General features: G+C 45.7%; 1 protein-coding gene across 1 annotated transcript; it reads right to left on the reverse strand.

The window, feature by feature from the left end:
* Positions 1-2,786: 2,786 nt before the first annotated feature.
* Positions 2,787-19,500, reverse strand: LOC124613622 (dopamine receptor 2-like; the record flags this gene model as incomplete). Its single annotated transcript, XM_047142337.1, has 4 exons — positions 19,409-19,500; positions 6,793-7,072; positions 4,003-4,635; positions 2,787-2,831 (listed from the first exon to the last, which is right to left on the reverse strand). Coding segments are annotated over exons 1-4 (1,050 nt in total), but the record flags the coding sequence as incomplete, so codon positions are not given.
* Between the last annotated feature and the right edge of the window lie 1,333 nt (positions 19,501-20,833).

The raw sequence follows: 20,833 nt of genomic DNA on the forward strand, positions 1-20,833 counted from the left end.
AGTGCAACATACGTGTATAGTACGAAACGACAACAGTATATCGTGTGACGATAAACATTTTTTCTCTTCGCAGATAGACACTCGCGCGTCCGAAACTGTGTAGACAACAAGGAGAGAGAGAGGGAGAGGGAGACAGAGAGAGAGAGAGAGAGAGAGAGAGAGAGAGAGAGAGAGAGGCAGAGAGAAGAGAGAGAGGGGGACAGATGAGATATTCAGAATAGGTCGTACCATATGAAGTACAGCACAGACCGGACAGTCGAATTAGTAAAAAAAAAAAATGTATTACATCTACTTCTAAAAATCTTGTATCTAACAGATTACCTGGGAACTTAACGAATTATGACCAACAGAAGAGTTATGGAAGATCCAACGAAGAGCGGCACATTTCGTCACTGAAACATTTAGTTTGTACGCAAATATTACGGAAAATCTCAACAAACTTTAGTGGCAGATGTTACGAGAACAGCCTTAAGCAACACGGAAAGGTTTATTGCTGAACAGCCACGTTCCAAGAGGTGTCTGGTGACGTATCAATTCCCAATTCATCCTGCGAAATGACCATGACAAGGGCACCAAGGGAATTAGAGCTTCACTGGCAATAGTGCTGACCACGTGCTATTCATGGTCGGAATAGGGAGAGAGGGAAAAGACAGTGGTACCAAACGTACCCACCGCCACACACCTTAAGGTGGCTTGCTAAGTTTTTATGTACAAAAGCAGAGTAACGATGATAATATTGGAAAATATTAGAAGAAACGGAACTATATTCACTGGTCAACCAGGTGTATGGAAGACCACCAGTACTGGTTAGTATGACATGAGGGACTGCAAGGTAGTAATTTCGTAAGAGGAAACCCCTGTCCAAATATGCGTAGTTTGAGTGCCGTGGATCATTGAAGTTGGATAACAGTGGTGTCAATGTGTGTTCGAATTGTATTTGATACCTGAATTATAAATACATCGTCCATTTGAAGTGCTCAAGACGAGGGTGCTGTTTAGCACCTATTCTTTACGATAATTTTAACGAAATTCTTAAGAAATGGACAACAAAGTGTGGAGCAAACGGATTAGAAATAGAGGGGAAGTACCTATCGGGTTTACTCCTTCCCGATGATCAAGTTATATTGGCTACAGGTGACTATGATAAAGCGTTGGTATGAAAAAAATTGTAGAAACATATTATAAGGTAGGATTAACAATAAATATTTCTGAAACAAAGTATCTTTCCCTAGGATTTAAGTATCATGAAATCATCATAGACGGAAATATTTCTAAAGCTTATCATAAGTATAAGTATCTGGGAGTTATTATCCCAGATCAGTGATCAAGTAAACAATTCATGAGGCAGGGGACAACACAAACCAAACAAACAATCGACGAGGAGAAGTCTATGTTTGGTTAGATAAAATTAACAAATGACAAAAAGCTAACGTTATATGAATTACTAATAAAAGCATTTGTTTATATGCCGCAGCGTCCTGAGGACTGACGAAACAAAACGGAAGAAGACTTGAAGCCGGGCAAATGAATGTCTTGAAAAGAAGTTGTAGTCTCAGAGCGAGAGAAGATCCCAAATAAGCAAATCAACAAGCGAAAAAATGTCTCACCTGTAGCGCCGAGTATGAATATGAAGATGGTATCTGTACTTTAAGTTAGTTTAAGAAGTGTTTATGTCTAGGGACCGATGACCTCAGCAGTTTGGTCCCTTAGGAATTCACATACATTTGAACATTTTTTTTTTCTTCAGTGCGGATGCGCTCACATTGCCCGAATTCTTACCGGCATCGGTAGACTGACTGCCGCGAGTAATGAGTATAGTGGGAAGGGTCACTACAAATGTACAGATGTACTGTGTGAGCAGTAAGTTGGAAGTGTGTGTCTCGGTGTTGAGGGGGGGGGGGTAGAGGGGGCTAGAGATAAGTCCCTGCAGTCGCCCTCTCCTGTGTCCTCGATGGCTCAGACGGACAGAGCGTCTGCCATGTAAGCAGGAGATCCCGGGTTCGAGTTCCGGTCAGAGTTCACAAATTTCAAATGTCCGCGCTGATATTTATCAACGTCTGTAAGCAGCTAAAGGTCTAGATTTCATTGTCATTTCATGTACCGCCGAGAGTGTGGAACAACGGTGTATACAATGATAGGGGTGTGTGATAATAGGGATTGAATGACTGCCAAAGAAATTTCTTTCTTGGCAGCCCCCAACAACAGAAAATGAGTAATACCTAATGAAGAATGTTAAAATCAAATAAGGGAGGATAAGCAAAGAAGAAATTTAAAAGAAGAGTTATACAACAATCGAAAGGCTTGTGTACGAAGTTGTGACAAACGCCCTCAAGAGCTGGAAACAACTCACAAATATGCCTTTCTTAATGAGATGTGCATTCCATTAGTCGGCAGCGGAAGGAGGACGAAGGCGCAGCCCGGGTGTCCACTTCACACGGATGGCAAAACGGTTGCATCACCTGTTAGGACACGAAAGTTTGTCTTAAGAAGCTTTGACGTCCCATTTTTTCAAATTTCGACGGCCCATCGTCCCATAGAGGCGAAATCATGTATCATAAAAGCGAAATCATGTATCTAAATGGACCATTTTCTTTACGTACTAAACATTGACAACCTTTTTTGCCCCACTTTGTGTTTTTGGGGTTCCTCAACCATTTCAATCACGTAATGCATTTGTTAAGGTCCTAAATTCCCAGGGTGTCATAATTAATAGCCACAGTTCACACAGGTGAAATCCTACAGTAGTGGAAGCAACAACTTTCTTATGAATATCCGGGTGCAGAGAAGTCTTTGCGAAGTACTTGCGAATGTGTGATAACAAGCTGCGTATGACTTCGATACGCAATATTGTCCTGGTTAGTACAAATCTATTTTATATGTAAACTATTGGATTAAGTCGACATGTAGTTGGGCACAAATTCGTAATTGACTAGCAAACGGTTCGTTTGCTTCTGCTAAATGTAGCCCAAACCCTAAGGATAGAGACTTGAAATATGGAGGAGTTGCTGATCTTCGTTTATCTTTTACTCCAGGCGTCATTTCAGTTGGGTTTTTAGAAATTCCATCCCAAAGGCGGTGAAATAGGGGATGAATTTTTTTTTTTAATATTTCGCTATAAACACAATTTTAAAGCTAGACCTACGAAAATTCGTATTTGGTTTCTCCATCAGAAATAAAGAAATGCATGATTCACCATTTTTGGAAATTTAACCCCAATAGGAGTGAAATAAATGACGAAAATTTTTAAGGAATTATTTCGTTATATTAAAAAAATTTTTAATCTTCGAAAACTTATATTCCATCTCTCGGTTAGATATAATGAAATACGTGTTAGTGCATGGGAGTGTCTATGGAAATATCACCATAAAAACGCAAAAGCATGATTAACAAAAGCCTTGGACTCGGGCTGCCAAAATTACATTTTGATCAGAGGTATTTTCTGAAAAGGCCGTACCTCTATCGCCTTGAGTAGCGTGAAAACGTTAAAATGTGTTGCAAATTGGGAACAACGTAAAAATTCCATTGAATGGAAACAAAAATAAAATCTGTGTAGACCATACAGTTTACGCGAGCGAAGTAGCGGACGCTAAGTTAGTTATGATATAAACTGTAAACGTTTCACCAAGAAGAGGCACATATTTCATATGAAGAGAGAAAATGTAGAGACTAGCTGGTGGCATAGGTTAATAGGTAGAACCCACCATGAAAAATAGTTTAGCAATAATCACAGAGCGGAAAATCCATGGAATAATGAGAGAATAATGAAAAGTATAGATTGCTACTCGCCGTATAGCGGAGATGTTGAGTCGCAGAAATACATGACGTAATTACTACTAAAAACACGTGAGCTGTCGGCCAGAAGAGCTTCTGAAATAGACAACATATACACACGCATATGCCGGCGCCAAGCTGCGACTCTAGCATCTATTCTGTACGGTGAGTAGCAATTTATCCTTTTCATAACATTCTCATAACTCAGGAAGAACATCAAGAGCCACTCGCCTGCTTAGTGCCCAGCTTGAGCGACCGCGTCTGGACGACGGCAGCGCGGTAGATGCGGTAGTAGGTGAACACCATGACGAAGAGCGGCAGGTAGAAGGAGATGGTGGATGAGAAGATGAGGTAGCTGAGGTTCTCGGTGAAGGGGCACTTGTAGGGCGGCACGTGCTCGGGCCGCACGGCGCGCCACCACGCGATGGCGGGGAACGAGATGGCGCCGGAGCACACCCACACGGCCGTGATGAGCGCTGCCGCGCGCCGCCCCGTCATCCGCGCGGGGTACGAGAAAGGGTCCGTGATGGCCCAGTAGCGGTCCAGCGAGATGACGCACAGGTTCAGGATGGACGCCGTGCTCGCCAGCACGTCCAGCGAGCGCCACGCGTCGCACCAGTCTATTCCGAAGAACCATGCGTGATTGGCGACCTCGTAGGCGGCGCTGAACGGCATCACGACGAGCCCGACGAGGCAGTCAGCGACGGCGAGCGACGTGACGAAGTAGTTGGTGGCGGTGTGGAGGTAGCGCTCGCGCGCCACCGCCACGATGACGAGACCGTTGCCGAAGACGGTGGCCGCAGAGAAGAGCAGCAGCAGCGCGGCCAACGGCGCCCGCTCGCGCACCAGCGTCTGCCACAGTTCCTCCGGGCCGGAGGCGGCGCCGGCGCCGGGGGCGGCCGTCGCGTTGACCGCTGTCAGGTTGCCGGCGGCGGCGTCCATCGCGGCCCCGTCCGCCGCCACCGCCGCCGCCCCCGCCGCTGCTGCCGACGCCGCCTCCAGGCAGCCGAGCCTCCGCCGGCGGTGCGCTAGCATTCGCCCGCGCTCGGCATCTCTTCCTGCCGCCCTGCTTGTAAATCACTTGTTGCTCTGCAGTGCCGCGAGGTTCCTCTATAGGCACTGTGCTCCACTACAATCTCAGCAGCAGGACGCGACCGTCGAAGTGCCGATAGTCAAGCACTGTCGAAAACCAGACTTCCGAAATCGATCAACGTGCAGTACTACAGTTTTACAAACAGCGAAATACTTCACTTTCACTGGTGCTTATGTCAACGTCCGAATGTCAAGTCTTTGTCATATTTCTCTTTCTTCCCTTCAATAGCACTACACATCCTAGAAGACGATCGAAAGATACGTCACAGCACCTTCATAGATATTTCCAAGTTCCCTTCCACTATAGTTTACAAATTATGTTTTTTTTAATCTGAGATACAGTTTGTACGATGAAAGGTGCTAAAAACAAATCCTTCAACAGCTCTTTGCAGGAAAGGAGTAGCGATATTCCTATAGTAAAGTTCTTTTTTCTTTCTCCCTTTAGAAGACCTTATGATTCAAAATTTCTACTACTGAAGATGTATTTACAGTCTCCTTATTCTTTAATTAAGGTATACAAACAGAATTGCGAAGACATATTTCTTCAACACTGTGTATTCTCGTTTGAATTGTAGGGCGCCAACGCACCTGCAAATTAATTTCGCATTTTATGATGGACAAACTACTTATGACGTAAATTTCTGTTCTTTTAGAGGATTCTGCAATTATTAACAACTGGGACAGCGTTTTATTACGTATGTTGTTTATGCAGCTGAGCAAACTGAAACAGGCCAAAAGGGCCGAGTTCTTATGACGGTTTTATTGAATACTTATATCCTACAAACATGTGTACTGATCATACATCTCTGCACAGATTATAAATATTCATTCCAGGCTTGAAAAAATTATGTCTCACCAACACGAAATTGTTTCTGCGTGCAATGTGAAAAAGAATTTTTAACAGTGATTCAGATCAAAGTGACCGCACTTCTTGACAACAACAACTATATAATATTTTAAAATTTTCATCAACTAACGGTAACAATTTGTAACTTACGAACACTTTAAACGTAGACAATGTGAATCGTAAACAGGACGATCCAGTATGTTGACTGCACTCGCAGAATCTGACTCAGAGAAGTAAACACTGAGAGTTGCTTCCGAAAAATTTCGAGTTCGATGTTGAACATATGTTTTTTCGGGAAAACAGAGGAATATTGCTTCTCTCTTCGTCTCATTATTAATAAAAGGATATTTACTGTGAGAATGCCGACGTATTCATTAAATACGGTAGGTCTGTCGTCGGTGCGTTGATAAGAAACGTAGTTGAAGCTAGTGCATCTCCGATACAAGGTTTATTTGCAGAAAGGTGTATCAAGCAGGCGACGTCTGTATATGGACATTCAGCTAAGATTTCTTTTATATCACCACTCAGCAATAACTTCTATCAGAGGAAGGACATGTGGCGACAATATTACTTCGGCGAATGTAAAATATATTTCAACAAGTGGTTTGAATAACAAGATTTACGTGAATATAAATGTGCGGGGTCAAACTGATTTATATTTAGGATGCTTGCGATGTGTTTATTTTTATTACCCGAAAATTATTTTTTAATTGGAATACACCTATTTTCCCTCAACGATCCTGCTGTAGAACGACAGTTGACACATTTAAATCTTATCAGACTGACAGGTCCGGTGTTTATGCTACAGTTTCGCAAATGTATAGAATGCAACGTATGATGCACGGATATTGCCTGAAGAACACACAAAATTTCAACATAAACGAATTTCCTATCGCAGAATTCACCACGACATGCAGTTACAGGAACACTTCGTCAGCATTTCCGGGCTATGTCACCTCGCTTCCGCTATTAGTCTGTATCGTGTCACTGTGAGCACAGCGGTACGGATCGCCGCGATAACGACTCGGTGAGGTGCGAGCGATTAGCGCCCGAGACCGCGGCCCGCGAAACGAGCGACTGGCGCGCCGGTGCGTGCTGAGGCGGGAGTCACGTGAGGCGGCGTCACATTCGGAGGTGGCGTTGGCGGGGGCGGCCGCATTGTGCGGGCGGCACGCAGGCGCAGCTGCTGTGCGGGCAGCGTCCGCGCGGGCGGCCAGGGGCGCAGCGACTACTGTGCGCGGCGCACGGGGTGGCCACAGCCGCCGCGGCGGGCAGCCCGCCAGCCGACGGCGCACGCGCGTGCGAGTTCGCGGAAGCCGCCACTGCGTGACGCCGGGTTGCAGGCTGCGACCGGCTGTAGTCCTGGAGGGTTGTTTGACTGAGAATGTTACTTATACATTCACTCAAACCTGAAATAATAAACTGCAGTGTCAAAAGTCATGGGACACCTAATATCGTGTCGGATCTCCTTTTGCCCGGCGTAGTGCAGCAACTCGAAAAGGCATCGACCCAAGTTGTTGAAAGTCCCCTGTAGAAATTTTGACCCAGGCTGCTTCTATAGTCATAGATAATGGCGAAAGGTGGTTTGTGCAGGATTTTGAGCACGAACTAACCTCTCGGATATGTCTCATATATGTTCGATGGGTTTAATATCGAGCTATGTGGCTGGTCAATCAATCGCCGGATTCCTCAGGCCAACCGCGAACAATTGTTTTCCAGTGACCTGAAGTATTTTCATCTATAAATGTTACATCGTTGTTTGGGATCTTGGACGTAATGAATAGTTGCAAATGCTCTCCAAGCAGCTAAACATAACCATTTCCAGTCAATGATTGATTCAGATGGACCAGAGGACCCAGTCCACTCCATTTAAGCACAGACCATACCTTCATGGAGCGGTTACCAGCTTGCACTATGACATTTAGCCAACTGGGGTCCGTGGCTTGACGGGTCTGCACCACATTCGAAACCAACCACCAGCTGTTACCAACTGAAATCGGGGTTCATCTGACCAGGCCACGGTTTTTCAGCCGTCTAGGTCCAACCGATACGGTCTGAGCCTAGGAGAGGTGCTGTAGGCAATGTCGCAGTGTCCTAACGGATACGTTCCTCGTACGTCCCACATTCACACGCACTGTTGCTTGTCTGTTAGCACTGACAACTCTACGCAAATGCAGCATCTCTCAGTCGTTAAGTGAAGGCCGTTGGCCACAGCGTCGTCCGAGGTGTGAGGTAATGCCAGAAATTTGGTGCCTGGGTACAAATGACGGCTCCGCCAATGCGCTTCCCTTTTCTACCTTGTCTATTGAAACTACCATTATCTTTATATGTGTATATCGCTATCCTACGACTTTCTCACCTCATTGTAGAACATAGCCACTTGTGTGTGTACGTCTTTTTTTTCCTTGATCTTTCCAGGGCTTCAATTGCGTAGAACATGGTACTCTCTTACGAAACTTAGGTTTTATGCCTTAACACAATACTGGTGTGAATCATATTTAGCAAACATGTGGTGAATAATTCAAACTATGCTGAGATGGTAAAATTTGTAGTGACTGGGAAAACAACGAAGGGAGTATCACAACGTTCTATTTTCGGCCCACTCCTATTCCTTGCAAGTGGTTCCTTCTGCAGGTTGTCTGGTACATTTTCTCTGGTTAGCTGTTTCGAGGTATGCTGGAATGGGATAGTAGGTCCACAACCTTGAGGAAATCTGATAACTTCTCTCTGTGTTTGTAACACGATCTTTCGTAATGTAAACCTATGTGATGCTGAACTACCAGCATTTTAATGCAATACTTTTACATACAACATTAAGCATGTATGATCAAAGCACTAGTACGAATGACCTTCGCATCATGTTTGACGAATGCATCGGATGAACCTCAACATGGTGCTGTGTAATGTTTATTTATTGCGTAACTGTGGATTTGTTACTAAAGGTTACGGAAATAATTTGATTTAAAGAAGATGTAACTGTTCTATGTCTTTCAGTTTATTTTATTTCACTGGACAGTATGTACATAACATAGAATAAAAAATTTTAGAAAGCATTTTTGATTTCAGCAGTGATGCATTGTATGGAATGAAATATTATTTGGTACTGTACCTGCAGTAAAAATACAGGGTTAGAGACAGGGGTGCCCACGGTTATCTCCTGGCTTTTTGCGTTTCATTTGGATGGTACTATATTTTGTAACAAATTTGTTAAAATTGCCTGTAATGTGAAATAGATATTTTGATTCGGATGTTACGATATTTTGTGAAACAAAATTGTTAATATTTCCGGTAATGTGAAATTCATATTTTGCTGCTTTTTAAACAATGTTATCAAAAAATACAGTGGGTGTGGCAGTACCATAGACGACTAATAGGCAACCATATGTTCATGTGCATATGTGTGTGGGCGACACCTATCCAAGCGTTCTATAGCTTATCGAAACTAATACTTGTCACTTTGGTTGTGTCAGTAAACATTAACTCGTTGCCCACAGTTTGACTTATTGTGCCACCATATTGTATGACTAGTTACAGTTAATAACAAGGTGTGTCCATAAGCATGTACGTACCTCTAATATGCACACGCATACTGTATTTAAACGTTGTATATCACGTACTTTGTAATTTTTAGGTGTGTGTTCTGAGAACGGGAGTGTCAGCCCGAAACCAGTAAACACTGCAGCAAATTGAGACGGATGAAATAAAGAAAGTATCAAAATTCCTCATTTTATATGGTGTTTCCCTTGATGTTAGCAATATAGTTATCGCAGTGAGTAGCTTGTGTCATTCCATACAAATCCTACTCAGTAAATTATTCATACGACGTCCAGGATGGACGGAATGCGTTGTTTTGTTTCACGATTAAAATAAAACGATTTTTAAGTCGTAATTTTACGTCCCCATTCGAGAGAACGCTATCAAATTATACTGTTGTGAAATTCGTTTTACCTATATATATTAAGAAAAATTGTGTGAATTCCAAAGGTACCAAACTGCTGAGGTCATCGGTCCCTTGACTTACACACTACCTAAACTAACTTACGCTAAGGACAACACACACACACTCATTCCCGAGGGAGGACTCGAACCTCGGGCAGGAGGGGCCGCACAATCCGTGGCATGGCGTCTCAGACCGAGCGGCCTCTCCACATGGCGTCTATTAACAGAACAGTAAAACATGATGGAAAATCGGTACTAGAGCAGAGAGTGAGTAGAACTTCTGTGTGACAATAGGAGTAACCGCGGGCCAGTTGCAGTGATGACACTACTGATGTACATGTTATTCTTCTTGTTTCACTAATCTGCAGCCGCTCTGCCGAATGGAAATGTAAAATTCCACTTTAAAAATCGTTTTGTTGGTATTGGAATTCAGACCAACGATTTCTATCAACGCTTGGCGTTACATTAAAGACGTGATGAGCAGCACTGGTTTGGGCTTGCTCCAGCTAGACGTTGTGAAAAGAAAATTGCATATACACTCCTGGAAATTGAAATAAGAACACCGTGAATTCATTGTCCCAGGAAGGGGAAACTTTATTGACACATTCCTGGGGTCAGATACATCACATGATCACACTGACAGAACCACAGGCACATAGACACAAGCAACAGAGCATGCACAATGTCGGCACTAGTACAGTGTATATCCACCTTTCGCAGCAATGCAGGCTGTTATTCTCCCATGGAGACGATCGTAGAGATGCTGGATGTAGTCCTGTGGAACGGCTTGCCATGCCATTTCCACCTGGCGCCTCAGTTGGACCAGCGTTCGTGCTGGACGTGCAGACCGCGTGAGACGACGCTTCATCCAGTCCCAAACATGCTCAATGGGGGACAGATCCGGAGATCTTGCTGGCCAGGGTAGTTGACTTACACCTTCTAGAGCACGTTGGGTGGCACGGGATACATGCGGACGTGCATTGTCCTGTTGGAACAGCAAGTTCCCTTGCCGGTCTAGGAATGGTAGAACGTTGGGTTCGATGACGGTTTGGATGTACCGTGCACTATTCAGTGTCCCCTCGACGATCACCGGTGGTGTACGGCCAGTGTAGGAGATCGCTCCCCACACCATGATGCCGGGTGTTGTCCCTGTGTGCCTCGGTCGTATGCAGTCCTGATTGTGGCGCTCACCTGCACGGCGCCAAACACGCATACGACCATCATTGGCACCAAGGCAGAAGCGACTCTCATCGCTGAAGACGACACGTCTCCATTCGCTCCTCCATTCACGCCTGTCGCGACACCACCGGAGGCGGGCTGCACGATGTTGGGGCGTGAGCGGAAGACGGCCTAACGGTGTGCGGGACCGTAGCCCAGCTTCATGGAGACGGTTGCGAATGGTCCTCGCCGATACCCCAGGAGCAACAGTGTCCCTAATTTGCTGGGAAGTGGCGGTGCGGTCCCCTACGGCACTGCGTAGGATCCTACGGTCTTGGCGTGCATCCGTGCGTCGCTGCGGTCCGGTCCCAGGTCGACGGGCACGTGCATCTTCCGCCGACCACTGGCGACAACATCGATGTACTGTGGAGACCTCACGCCCCACGTGTTGAGCAATTCGGCGGTACGTCCACCCGGCCTCCCGCATGCCCACTATACGCCCTCGCTCAAAGTCCGTCAACTGCACATACGGTTCACGTCGACGCTGTCGCGGCATGCTACCACTGTTAAAGGCTGCGATGGAGCTCCGTATGCCACGGCAAACTGGCTGACACTGACGGCGGCGGTGCACAAATGCTGCGCAGCTAGCGCCATTCGACGGCCAACACCGCGGTTCCTGGTGTGCCCGCTGTGCCGTGCGTGTGATCATTGCTTGTACAGCCCTCTCGCAGTGTCCGGAGCAAGTATGGTGGGTCTGACACACCGGTGTCAATGTGTTCTTTTTTCCATTTCCAGGAGTGTATAAAGACTAGGAAAACGTGCCTGATGACTCTTTGGAGAGACATCCAGTATATGTGAATGATGTTCAATTTAACATTCATCAAGCATCATTGAGACTTTTTGTCGGCTATAGTTGCGTTATCATCTATCTCACTAGAGGGAAGCAACAGAAGAGATTGATACCGACGGTTGTCGAAGAATAATTAAATGATTATCTGAGAATGGACTCTCCTTAAATTTTGAGAATACACGATATATTCCGTTTTGTACAGTAAATAGTCTTACTGCTAACTGATATAGCACACGAACAAGAGTCAGTGAACAAAAAAATGCTCCACATTTTTTATATACATACTGATGGGAAGCTGAACTGGAAGAATGTAGTTATTGAACAGCTCGGACAGTGAAGATACTTTAGTTAATCACTGCTTTACTTCTTCCAGTGCCTCGTCTCCTACCTTCCAAACTTCACGGAAGCTCCCCTGCAAACGTTGCAGAACTGGCACTCCTGGAAGAACGGATATTGCGGAGACATGGCTTAGCTACAGCCGGGGGATGTTTCCAGAATGATATTTTCACTCTATGGCGGAGTGAGCGCTGACATGAAACTTCCTGTAGATTAAAACCTTACGCTGGACCGAGACTCGAACTGCGGACCTTTACCTTTCACGGGCAAATGCTGTACCATCTGAGTACCCAAGCACAACTCGTTACCCGTCCTGAAATCTTTACTCCTAAATACACGGGACATCTCCTCCGAACTTAGCACTCATGTCCTTAGCAGGTAATTTATAAATCTTGCTATATTTAAAACTGGTGAACACTCTTGCTAGGTCGATAAATCCAGCTAGCGGTCTTTATTTTCCATAAGATTCCATTATCATGCGCTACATCACAACTACCGCTCTGGTGCATTTGCCAACAGAGATTAAATTTCTACTGTGTGTTACTCCTGTAATAAACTTGGATTTATCTACTGCTGAGTTTTTGTGGGATGGTTCTACCACTTATCTGACCATTAACATTTTCGAAATTCTGTGGCTGATATTTTTCCGAAAGCCTGTTGGTATATCTTCCAGTCTCAGAATATCTACACAACATTTTTGGTTTTGGTTTGGTTGCCATCTCCACCAATGGCAAAAATTCCGAAGCAATGTTACCCATGCCTTTTGCCTTATTTCATCGCATGTCTTCCTAAGCTCTGCTAAACGGAATATCGGCTCCCATGTTCACTTCTATTACGTCATCATACATGTCCTCTTCCTCCTGCCTGTCCTATGTGTTTAACAGTGGAATTCACGTTCTTAATGTTGACGTCTTCACTTTTCGTATCATCGATAGTGTTTTAATCTTTTTATGCGCTGAATCAGACCATGAGATGACGGTTTCTTTAGATTTTTCTGCATATTTCCTGGCGCAATTTCACCTTCACTTGCTGCACTTCCTGTTTATTTCGTTCTTAAATGATTCAAATCGCTATACTCCTGTCTATCGCTAAATGTTCTTATATTTCTTTCTTTCGTCATCATTTGAAGTCTTTCCTTTGTTACCAAAGACAAAAGGTGCTTTAAACTATACTCCTGTCTATCACTAAATGTTCTTATATTTCCTTCTTTCGTCATCATTTGAAGTCTTTCCTTTATTACTAAAGACAAGAGGTGCTTTACTCCTAAACGTACAAAAAAAAAAGTGAATGAGTATTTATTTAGATACATAAACGTAAGCAACACCCTACCTGGGGTTTACGAGCATAGTTTAGTTAATTATTTTCAAGAGATTTACGCTAACGAGATATAACTTTTTGAATAGGACATTATTTATTTATATCATGTAGTTGAAGTATTTGAACGAAGTGTATACAGTTCGATTTGAGTCAAATTTTTCTCAATTTTAGATAGTGAGCTAGAAAATTTCAAAGTGTTAAGGACGGATGATACATATTCTACCCAACTGGCTATGTTCAAATGGATTTTCTGGTGGTGGAATGTACATTTAAGTAAAGTTTTCAAACGAGTGCTCGTTTTTCTGAACGTACGTGTGCGTTCTAAAAGATCTGCAGATATAATGTCGCGACAAGCTTCCTCAGTGCCCGTTTTTAAAGTTATCTAGGGTTGTGAGTTCTGGCAATACACATCATTATTTAGATACACGCACAGAAAGGCATCTCATGGTTCTAAATCAGGCGACGTGCAGGTCATTACTGAGAACCATGGTGTCCTAGTTATCTTCTAGGAAACCTGTTACTCATTTCTTGCACATCACTCGCAGAATGGGAAGGGAAGAACAGTTCTGCAACCACATTCAAGGAGAGCACCTGAACCGTTCATGATAAAAGCTCGAAACATCTCACTTCGCCGGCCGGGGTGGCCGACTGGTTCTAGGGGCTATAGTCTGCAACCGCGTGACCGCTACGGTCGCAGGTTGGAGTCCTGCCTAAGGCATGGATGTGTGTGATGTCCTTAGGTTAGTTAGGTTTAAGTAGTTCTAAGTTCTAGGGGACTGATAACCTCAGAAGTTAAGTCCCATAGTGCTCAGAGCCATTTGAACCACCTCACTTCTCAGAGTAGGTAGATCAACGGTTTCGTCTCCAGCGATTCCACAACACACATTAATGGGCCTCCTTTTACTGTCGACTGTGCCCACAAATATACAATATGACCCCTCACTGAACCATTATTTGTGTACGTACATTCATCAGAGAACATAACATTGCCCATTCTCAGAAAGTAATTCTCCGACTATAATAATTCCCATTCATCTCCTACCGAGTGAGGTGGCGCAGTGGTTAGCACAATGGACTCGCATTCGGGAGGACTTCGGTTCAAAGCCTTGTCCGGCCAATCTGATTTAGGTTTTCCATGATTTCCCTAAGTCACTTATGCAAATGCCGGGGTGGTTTCTTTGAAAGGGTACGGCCGATTTCCTTCCCCATCCTTCCCTAATCAGAGCTTGTGCTCCGTCTCTAATGACGTCGTTACCGACGGAACAGTAAACACTTATTTCCTCCTTCTCCTCCTCCCATTCATCTCCTGTGTCAGTGACAGTAGTGACATGGCCCTTTCGCAGAAAATAACTCACTGACTCAGATCGTTTGCACGCATCTCACTGACTGGGATCGTTTCCATGCATATGCTATGTCAGCGAGAGGTAGTACGGTGTAACCTGTGATGCTATACTATTGGCCACAAAAATTTAACTTTGATAGAAGGTGCTCCAGTAACTTCTCGTATGGTGAGTTGAGAACGCGATTTATTATACACTCCTGGAAATGGAAAAAAGAACACATTGACTCCGGTGTGTCAGACCCACCATACTTGCTCCGGACACTGCGAGAGGGCTGTACAAGCAATGATCACACGCACGGCACAGCGGACACACCAGGAACCGCGGTGTTGACCGTCGAATGGCGCTAGCTGCGCAGCATTTGTGCACCGCCGCCGTCAGTGTCAGCCAGTTTGCCGTGGCATACGGAGCTCCATCGCAGTCTTTAACACTGGTAGCATGCCGCGACAGCGTCGACGTGAACCGTATGTGCAGTTGACGGACTTTGAGCGAGGGCGTATAGTGGGCATGCGGGAGGCCAGGTCGACGTACCGCCGAATTGCTCAACACGTGGGGCGTGAGGTCTCCACAGTACATCGATGTTGTCGCCAGTGGTCGGCGGAAGGTGCACGTGTCCGTCGACCTGGGACCGGACCGCAGCGACGCACGGATGCACGCCAAGACCGTAGGATCCTACGCAGTGCCGTAGGGGACCGCACCGCCACTTCCCAGCAAATTGGGGACACTGTTGCTCGTGGGGTATCGGCGAGGACCATTCGCAACCGTCTCCATGAAGCTGGGCTACGGTCCCGCACACCGTTAGGCCGTCTTCCGCTCACGCCCCAACATCGTGCAGCCCGCCTCCAGTGGTGTCGCGACAGGTGTGAATGGAGGGACGAATGGAGACGTGTCGTCTTCAGCGATGAGAGTCGCTTCTGCCTTGGTGCCAATGATGGTCGTATGCGTGTTTGGCGCCGTGCAGGTGAGCGCCACAATCAGGACTGCATACGACCGAGGCACACAGGGACAACACCCGGCATCATGGTGTGGGGAGCGATCTCCTACACTGGCCGTACACCACTGGTGATCGTCGAGGGGACACTGAATAATGCATGGTACATCCAAACCGTCATCGAACCCAACGTTCTACCATTCCTAGACCGGCAAGGGAACTTGCTGTTCCAACAGGACAATGCACGTCCGCATGTATCCCGTGCCACCCAACGTGCTCTAGAAGGTGTAAGTCAACTACCCTGGCCAGCAAGATCTCCGGATCTGACCCCCATTGAGCATGTTTGGGACTGGATGAAGCGTCGTCTCACGCGGTCTGCACGTCCAGCACGAACGCTGGTCCAACTGAGGCGCCAGGTGGAAATGGCATGGCAAGCCGTTCCACAGGACTGCATCCAGCATCTCTACGATCGTCTCCATGGGAGAATAGCAGCCTGCATTGCTGCGAAAGGTGGATATACACTGTACTAGTGCCGACATTGTGCATGCTCTGTTGCCTGTGTCTATGTGCCTGTGGTTCTGTCAGTGTGATCATGTGATGTATCTGACCCCAGGAATGTGTTAATAAAGTTTCCCCTTCCTGGGACAATGAATTCACGGTGTTCTTATTTCAATTTCCAGGAGTGTAGTTAAGACACACATTTCTTTGCTTTCTGGTCTTTGTCATTGCATAGCACCAACCAGTCCTGAAGTAAGCAGTGCTTATCACTGGATTAGCGCGCTACCTCTATGAGCTGTTGAAACGAACTGTAAACTCTGTGGTAGCGTAACATCAAACTACCATATGTGAGCTGTTTGTTTTTCTTGGACATGTCCGAAAGGCAAAACACCATACACATAACAGTAACGTGTATATGCCTTCACCGAATTACAAATGGTTTAAATGGCTCTGAGCACTATGGGACTCAACTGCTGAGGTCATTAGTCCCCTAGAACTTAGAACTAGTTAAACCTAACTAACCTAAGGACATCACAAACATCCATGCCCGAGGCAGAATTCGAACCTGCGACCGTAGCGGTCTTGCGGTTCCAGACTGCAGCGCCTTTAACCGCACGGCCATCACCGAATTACATGAAACACCTTAAGTGATTGCAGCGTAGGCCCAGCCTCATGTGGAAATCATGATAACAGCTGAAAGTATTGGAAATGGGTGACAATGGGAGAAGTAGTGTGAAATAAGTTAAGAATTTTCACTGAACGTGAAGCAAGCTCGGATAGCAGGAGTGGCAGTCTGCCTGTGGCAATGAGGCAGTGCGGACAGAGTTGTTTACGTCCTCACTGCAGCACACACTGTCGAGGAGTTTACTTGCTTCAGCGACCTTCGTGCAAGTGAGTGTCTTCCGAAATTAATTGCCAATTCCTACCGGATATCGACGCTGAAATTGTGTTTCTCGACTGAGTATGCACGTCCAAAGGCGCTGGAAGTAGAACGATTTCTTCAAAACGATGTTAAGGTCCCATGTACTGATTTTCGTATCAACATCTCTGCTGTGTGGCTTACGTTAAATTAGTGACTGATGTCCCATATGATATAGTTTTATAGAAGATGAGGGACAGGCTCAAGTCATAATATTCAGAAGGTAACATTGGTCTGGCAACTGTAAATCACGTGGTTCTTAACCTAAGGACGATTCCAGTATATGGACTACCACTTGAAATGCCAATTGACAATGTAGCGTCTATGCTCAGGCCCTACACAATGATTCAAAATTACTTTGCAGAGAAGTGGGCTCAAATCACTATAAACCTTGTACTAAATGGAGTGTGACAAGTATGCATTGACCTCAGGAACCATGTTCCATCCTACCTCTACATCGCGGATAGCAATATATGACAATCTACTGAGGAGCTAGTTGGGATGTGGGAAAGAGAGCGAAATTTGCTCAGGTTGTCTGCAGCGATGTATTGTGCAGTTCTCACCTATAGATCTGCGGCCTTCCACTACCAGCTATATCTACCTCTCACACATGTGGCGGTGATCTGAATGGGACCCAGTCAGATCCATGTGCCTGACCAGCCACACGATGTTTGGCAACCTCCAATGTCAAGATCTCACTAGAATGGACAACAAATGACTAACGCTGTCCCCCCATCATGCTGTGTGAATAGGTCATTACCACCCTCATGGCTGTATGGGAATTTCTGCAATGGTTCTGCCCACAGCCATCTTTGTGTATGGCCTTGACGTCGAGGTTCACTCCCATCATCTGACAGAGGAGCAGTCTCACCGGAAGCAGTGGACCTCAAAGAGGCGTAAGAAGTGAAAGATGACCTCACCTGGTGGGTCCACAACACAGCCGCGTGGAAATGCTACCTCCCACCACCACAATGAGATTCTGATGGATGACTCCACGTTGAACTGTGACATAGGTCCTTCCTCTGAGCCAGGAATCTATTGGTCAGACAGCCGTTGATTGCCGACCAATGCAATGAACGAGCCACACATTAATGAGAAGTATCTCCATAGCTGCCATATCGCTTGTGGAGCCCTCTGAAGACGCCCAATGGCAAAGGCGGATGAAGACACCCAATGGCAAAGGCGGATGATATTGTCACTGAATATTCGGCCTAGGACGTACAGGCGACTGTTGCATGGGAGAAGACAGGAAATTTTGTGCAGTGAAGGTGCAGCTCAGCGTGATTGATCTGCTGCTGCGATTACATCTTCTCCCCATGTTGTTATGAAAAGCTGTAAACCAGCTGCCAGCCTAAAAGATTGCCTCCATCAATCTCAATATGATGTATCAAACATTTAACTGTTGGGCGAATATGCTCAGGATGGCGGACGCAGACCTCTACAAGTTGTTGCCTCCGCTACTATGGGAGACAGTGGAATGCCGCCTCTTGTGTGACATGGAGTAGATGTAACTAATGTGATGCACTTGATGTGAGAAAGACGACTGGCGTCAAGTAATCACGGGACTTGATATGTTAATGCCTATGTTCCTTCTGGTAAATGTGGGATTCTTCACGGTTTCGTGTGGAAGAAATCACACATCTCGTCTTGGGCCGCTATGACAGCGTCATTATGGGTCACGACTTTAATAATTTCTGACTCAGAAGACAAACAACGAAACTACACTCCATGCCGCAAACCGCCTGTCGGGGTACAGCACCTGCATCTGGCTGGTACTTTCGAAGTATGACAAAGGCCCACGCTTTACTTATGTGACCAGTCATTTCACCAGGAAAATCGACCACATCTCCATCTGCTCTGTCCTTGTCACAGCGATTCTAGCAGTAGAGCACTGCCCCACAGCTTTCTCAGAACATAGTGCATCTGCATACTCAACCTCCAGAGACAGATCGTGTGAAGAAGTTGGGTATCAAGAATGTAGGCAACCAGAACGTAGCCTGGGGGCCTGACGTGAAAGTCGATTGTTGCATTATACATTGCGACTTTGATGGCAGTTAAAGTTTCTCAGACTCACTTCATGACATTTGCTGTTTGGTTACAGTAGGGAAAGATCGCTCTGGCATCGACAAATAATGGACTTCTATTACGTGCTTCTCCAAGAGCTTACGGCCCTCCCACCATCTCCCAATCGCCAGGCAATATTCCGTCATGCCAAAGCAAGGATTCTCACCCTTTCCCCATAGGTTTGAAGGTATTGTGATGTGGATGCGATTCCAGGGCAGGATTGGCGAAGTACCTCCCTCCATGAGCCAAATTATCTAGGAACAGCAACAAAGGTGACGAACATCGGCACACTATGTCGTTCTCTCAGATGGTGCAGGGTGATGAACCAGGAAGATATCACACATACGTGCATAGACGACTATGATCAACTATATCAGGAGATGTTCCATGATGATGAACCTGGTCCTTGCTGGCAAACTTGTGATACGGCGTTGGCATCCCTTCTGGAACGGGTCACGAGCAATGATGTTAAGGGCGACCTTGCCACTTGGGCAGTTAATAAATCACTGCATCCAGAAGGTTTTCTGTCGGAACTCTACGGGAAATTTAAGGACCTAATGGCCCTGCGATGGAAGGAAGTCAACCAAGAATTGCCGTTATTAGAAGTCCCCATTCCGCTGGCTCTTATGGAGCTCGAGTTATCCTGGTGCTCAAACCAGCTGGATAAACAGAGACTGAATATGAGCGTCCAGTCACCCTCCTCCACTGCGATGACGTAAAGATCTTCATCAGAATTCTGCCGATGCATCTTTAGTGAGTCTTGCACCAATTTTTTCTTATGAACAAACATCTTTGGGAGGGGTCTCAGCGGATTTTGAGATGTGATCAACCTTGCATCAGCCTGAAGGCTGTGTGGTGCGCTATTACCATGTACTTCAGTCGCATATTTGATGAGGTGAGCCATTATTTCTTGGCTGCTGTGGTAGATAGTATGGCCATCCACATTTACCATGTGATCAAGTGAATTCTCCGTGGTGTCTCATCCAGGGTGACGATTGATGTTAGAGTGGAAGGACACATCCCCATGTAATGTTCTATTTACACAACTGTCCCCTCTCAAATGATTCTCTATGCAACAACGACAGAGCTGCTGCCGTGTAGGCTAAAGCAGTATATTTTGGGAATCACGCTGAGGTGACACAATTTGCAGTGCCATTGTTTTTCGGATGATCTGTTCTTTTTCGCTCATTCTAAAGAGAAGATACAGGTTCCTTTAGTATGGGTTGTGTCATATGGAAATGCAGCAGGTAGCGACGTGATCTTGGTCAAGTCACATGTCATGGAAATCGGCAAAGGGTTCCAAGAGTGGAGTGGGATCTCGCTGCAGATGATGGATACACTTTGGTATATTTACGAGAGGTGTCTGCCGTACAATGCTGCTGAACTAAACTATAAACGTCGTTAGAAGGTCTCTGTGCAGGCGCCTGAGGCCACCTGCTCTGAACTAGATATAGTCCAAATGGTCTCCTTCATTAACACCCACATGGCGCCCCAGATGCCTCATTTGGCGCCGATCCTACCAATGTCTACAATGATGGCACAAAAGAACCAGGTAGCCTTTGGAAACTTAGTTAGTAATGGACTTCTCTTCAAGATACCACATAATGCCCTAACACCCCCACCATCCTTTGGAGGAGTGGTGACACATAATGCCTTTTTTATCTTTGGCTCTGATCGTTTGGCTCCTCTTCTATTTGGCTTGTCTTTGCCGTGGTGTGACTGGCTGCCTACAAGTTGGTCGGTCTGCAACGACGTTGGAGAGAAAGTTTGA

The sequence above is a fragment of the Schistocerca americana genome, chromosome 4, assembly GCF_021461395.2.
Source record: "Schistocerca americana isolate TAMUIC-IGC-003095 chromosome 4, iqSchAmer2.1, whole genome shotgun sequence".
NCBI classification, from domain to species: domain Eukaryota; kingdom Metazoa; phylum Arthropoda; class Insecta; order Orthoptera; family Acrididae; genus Schistocerca; species Schistocerca americana.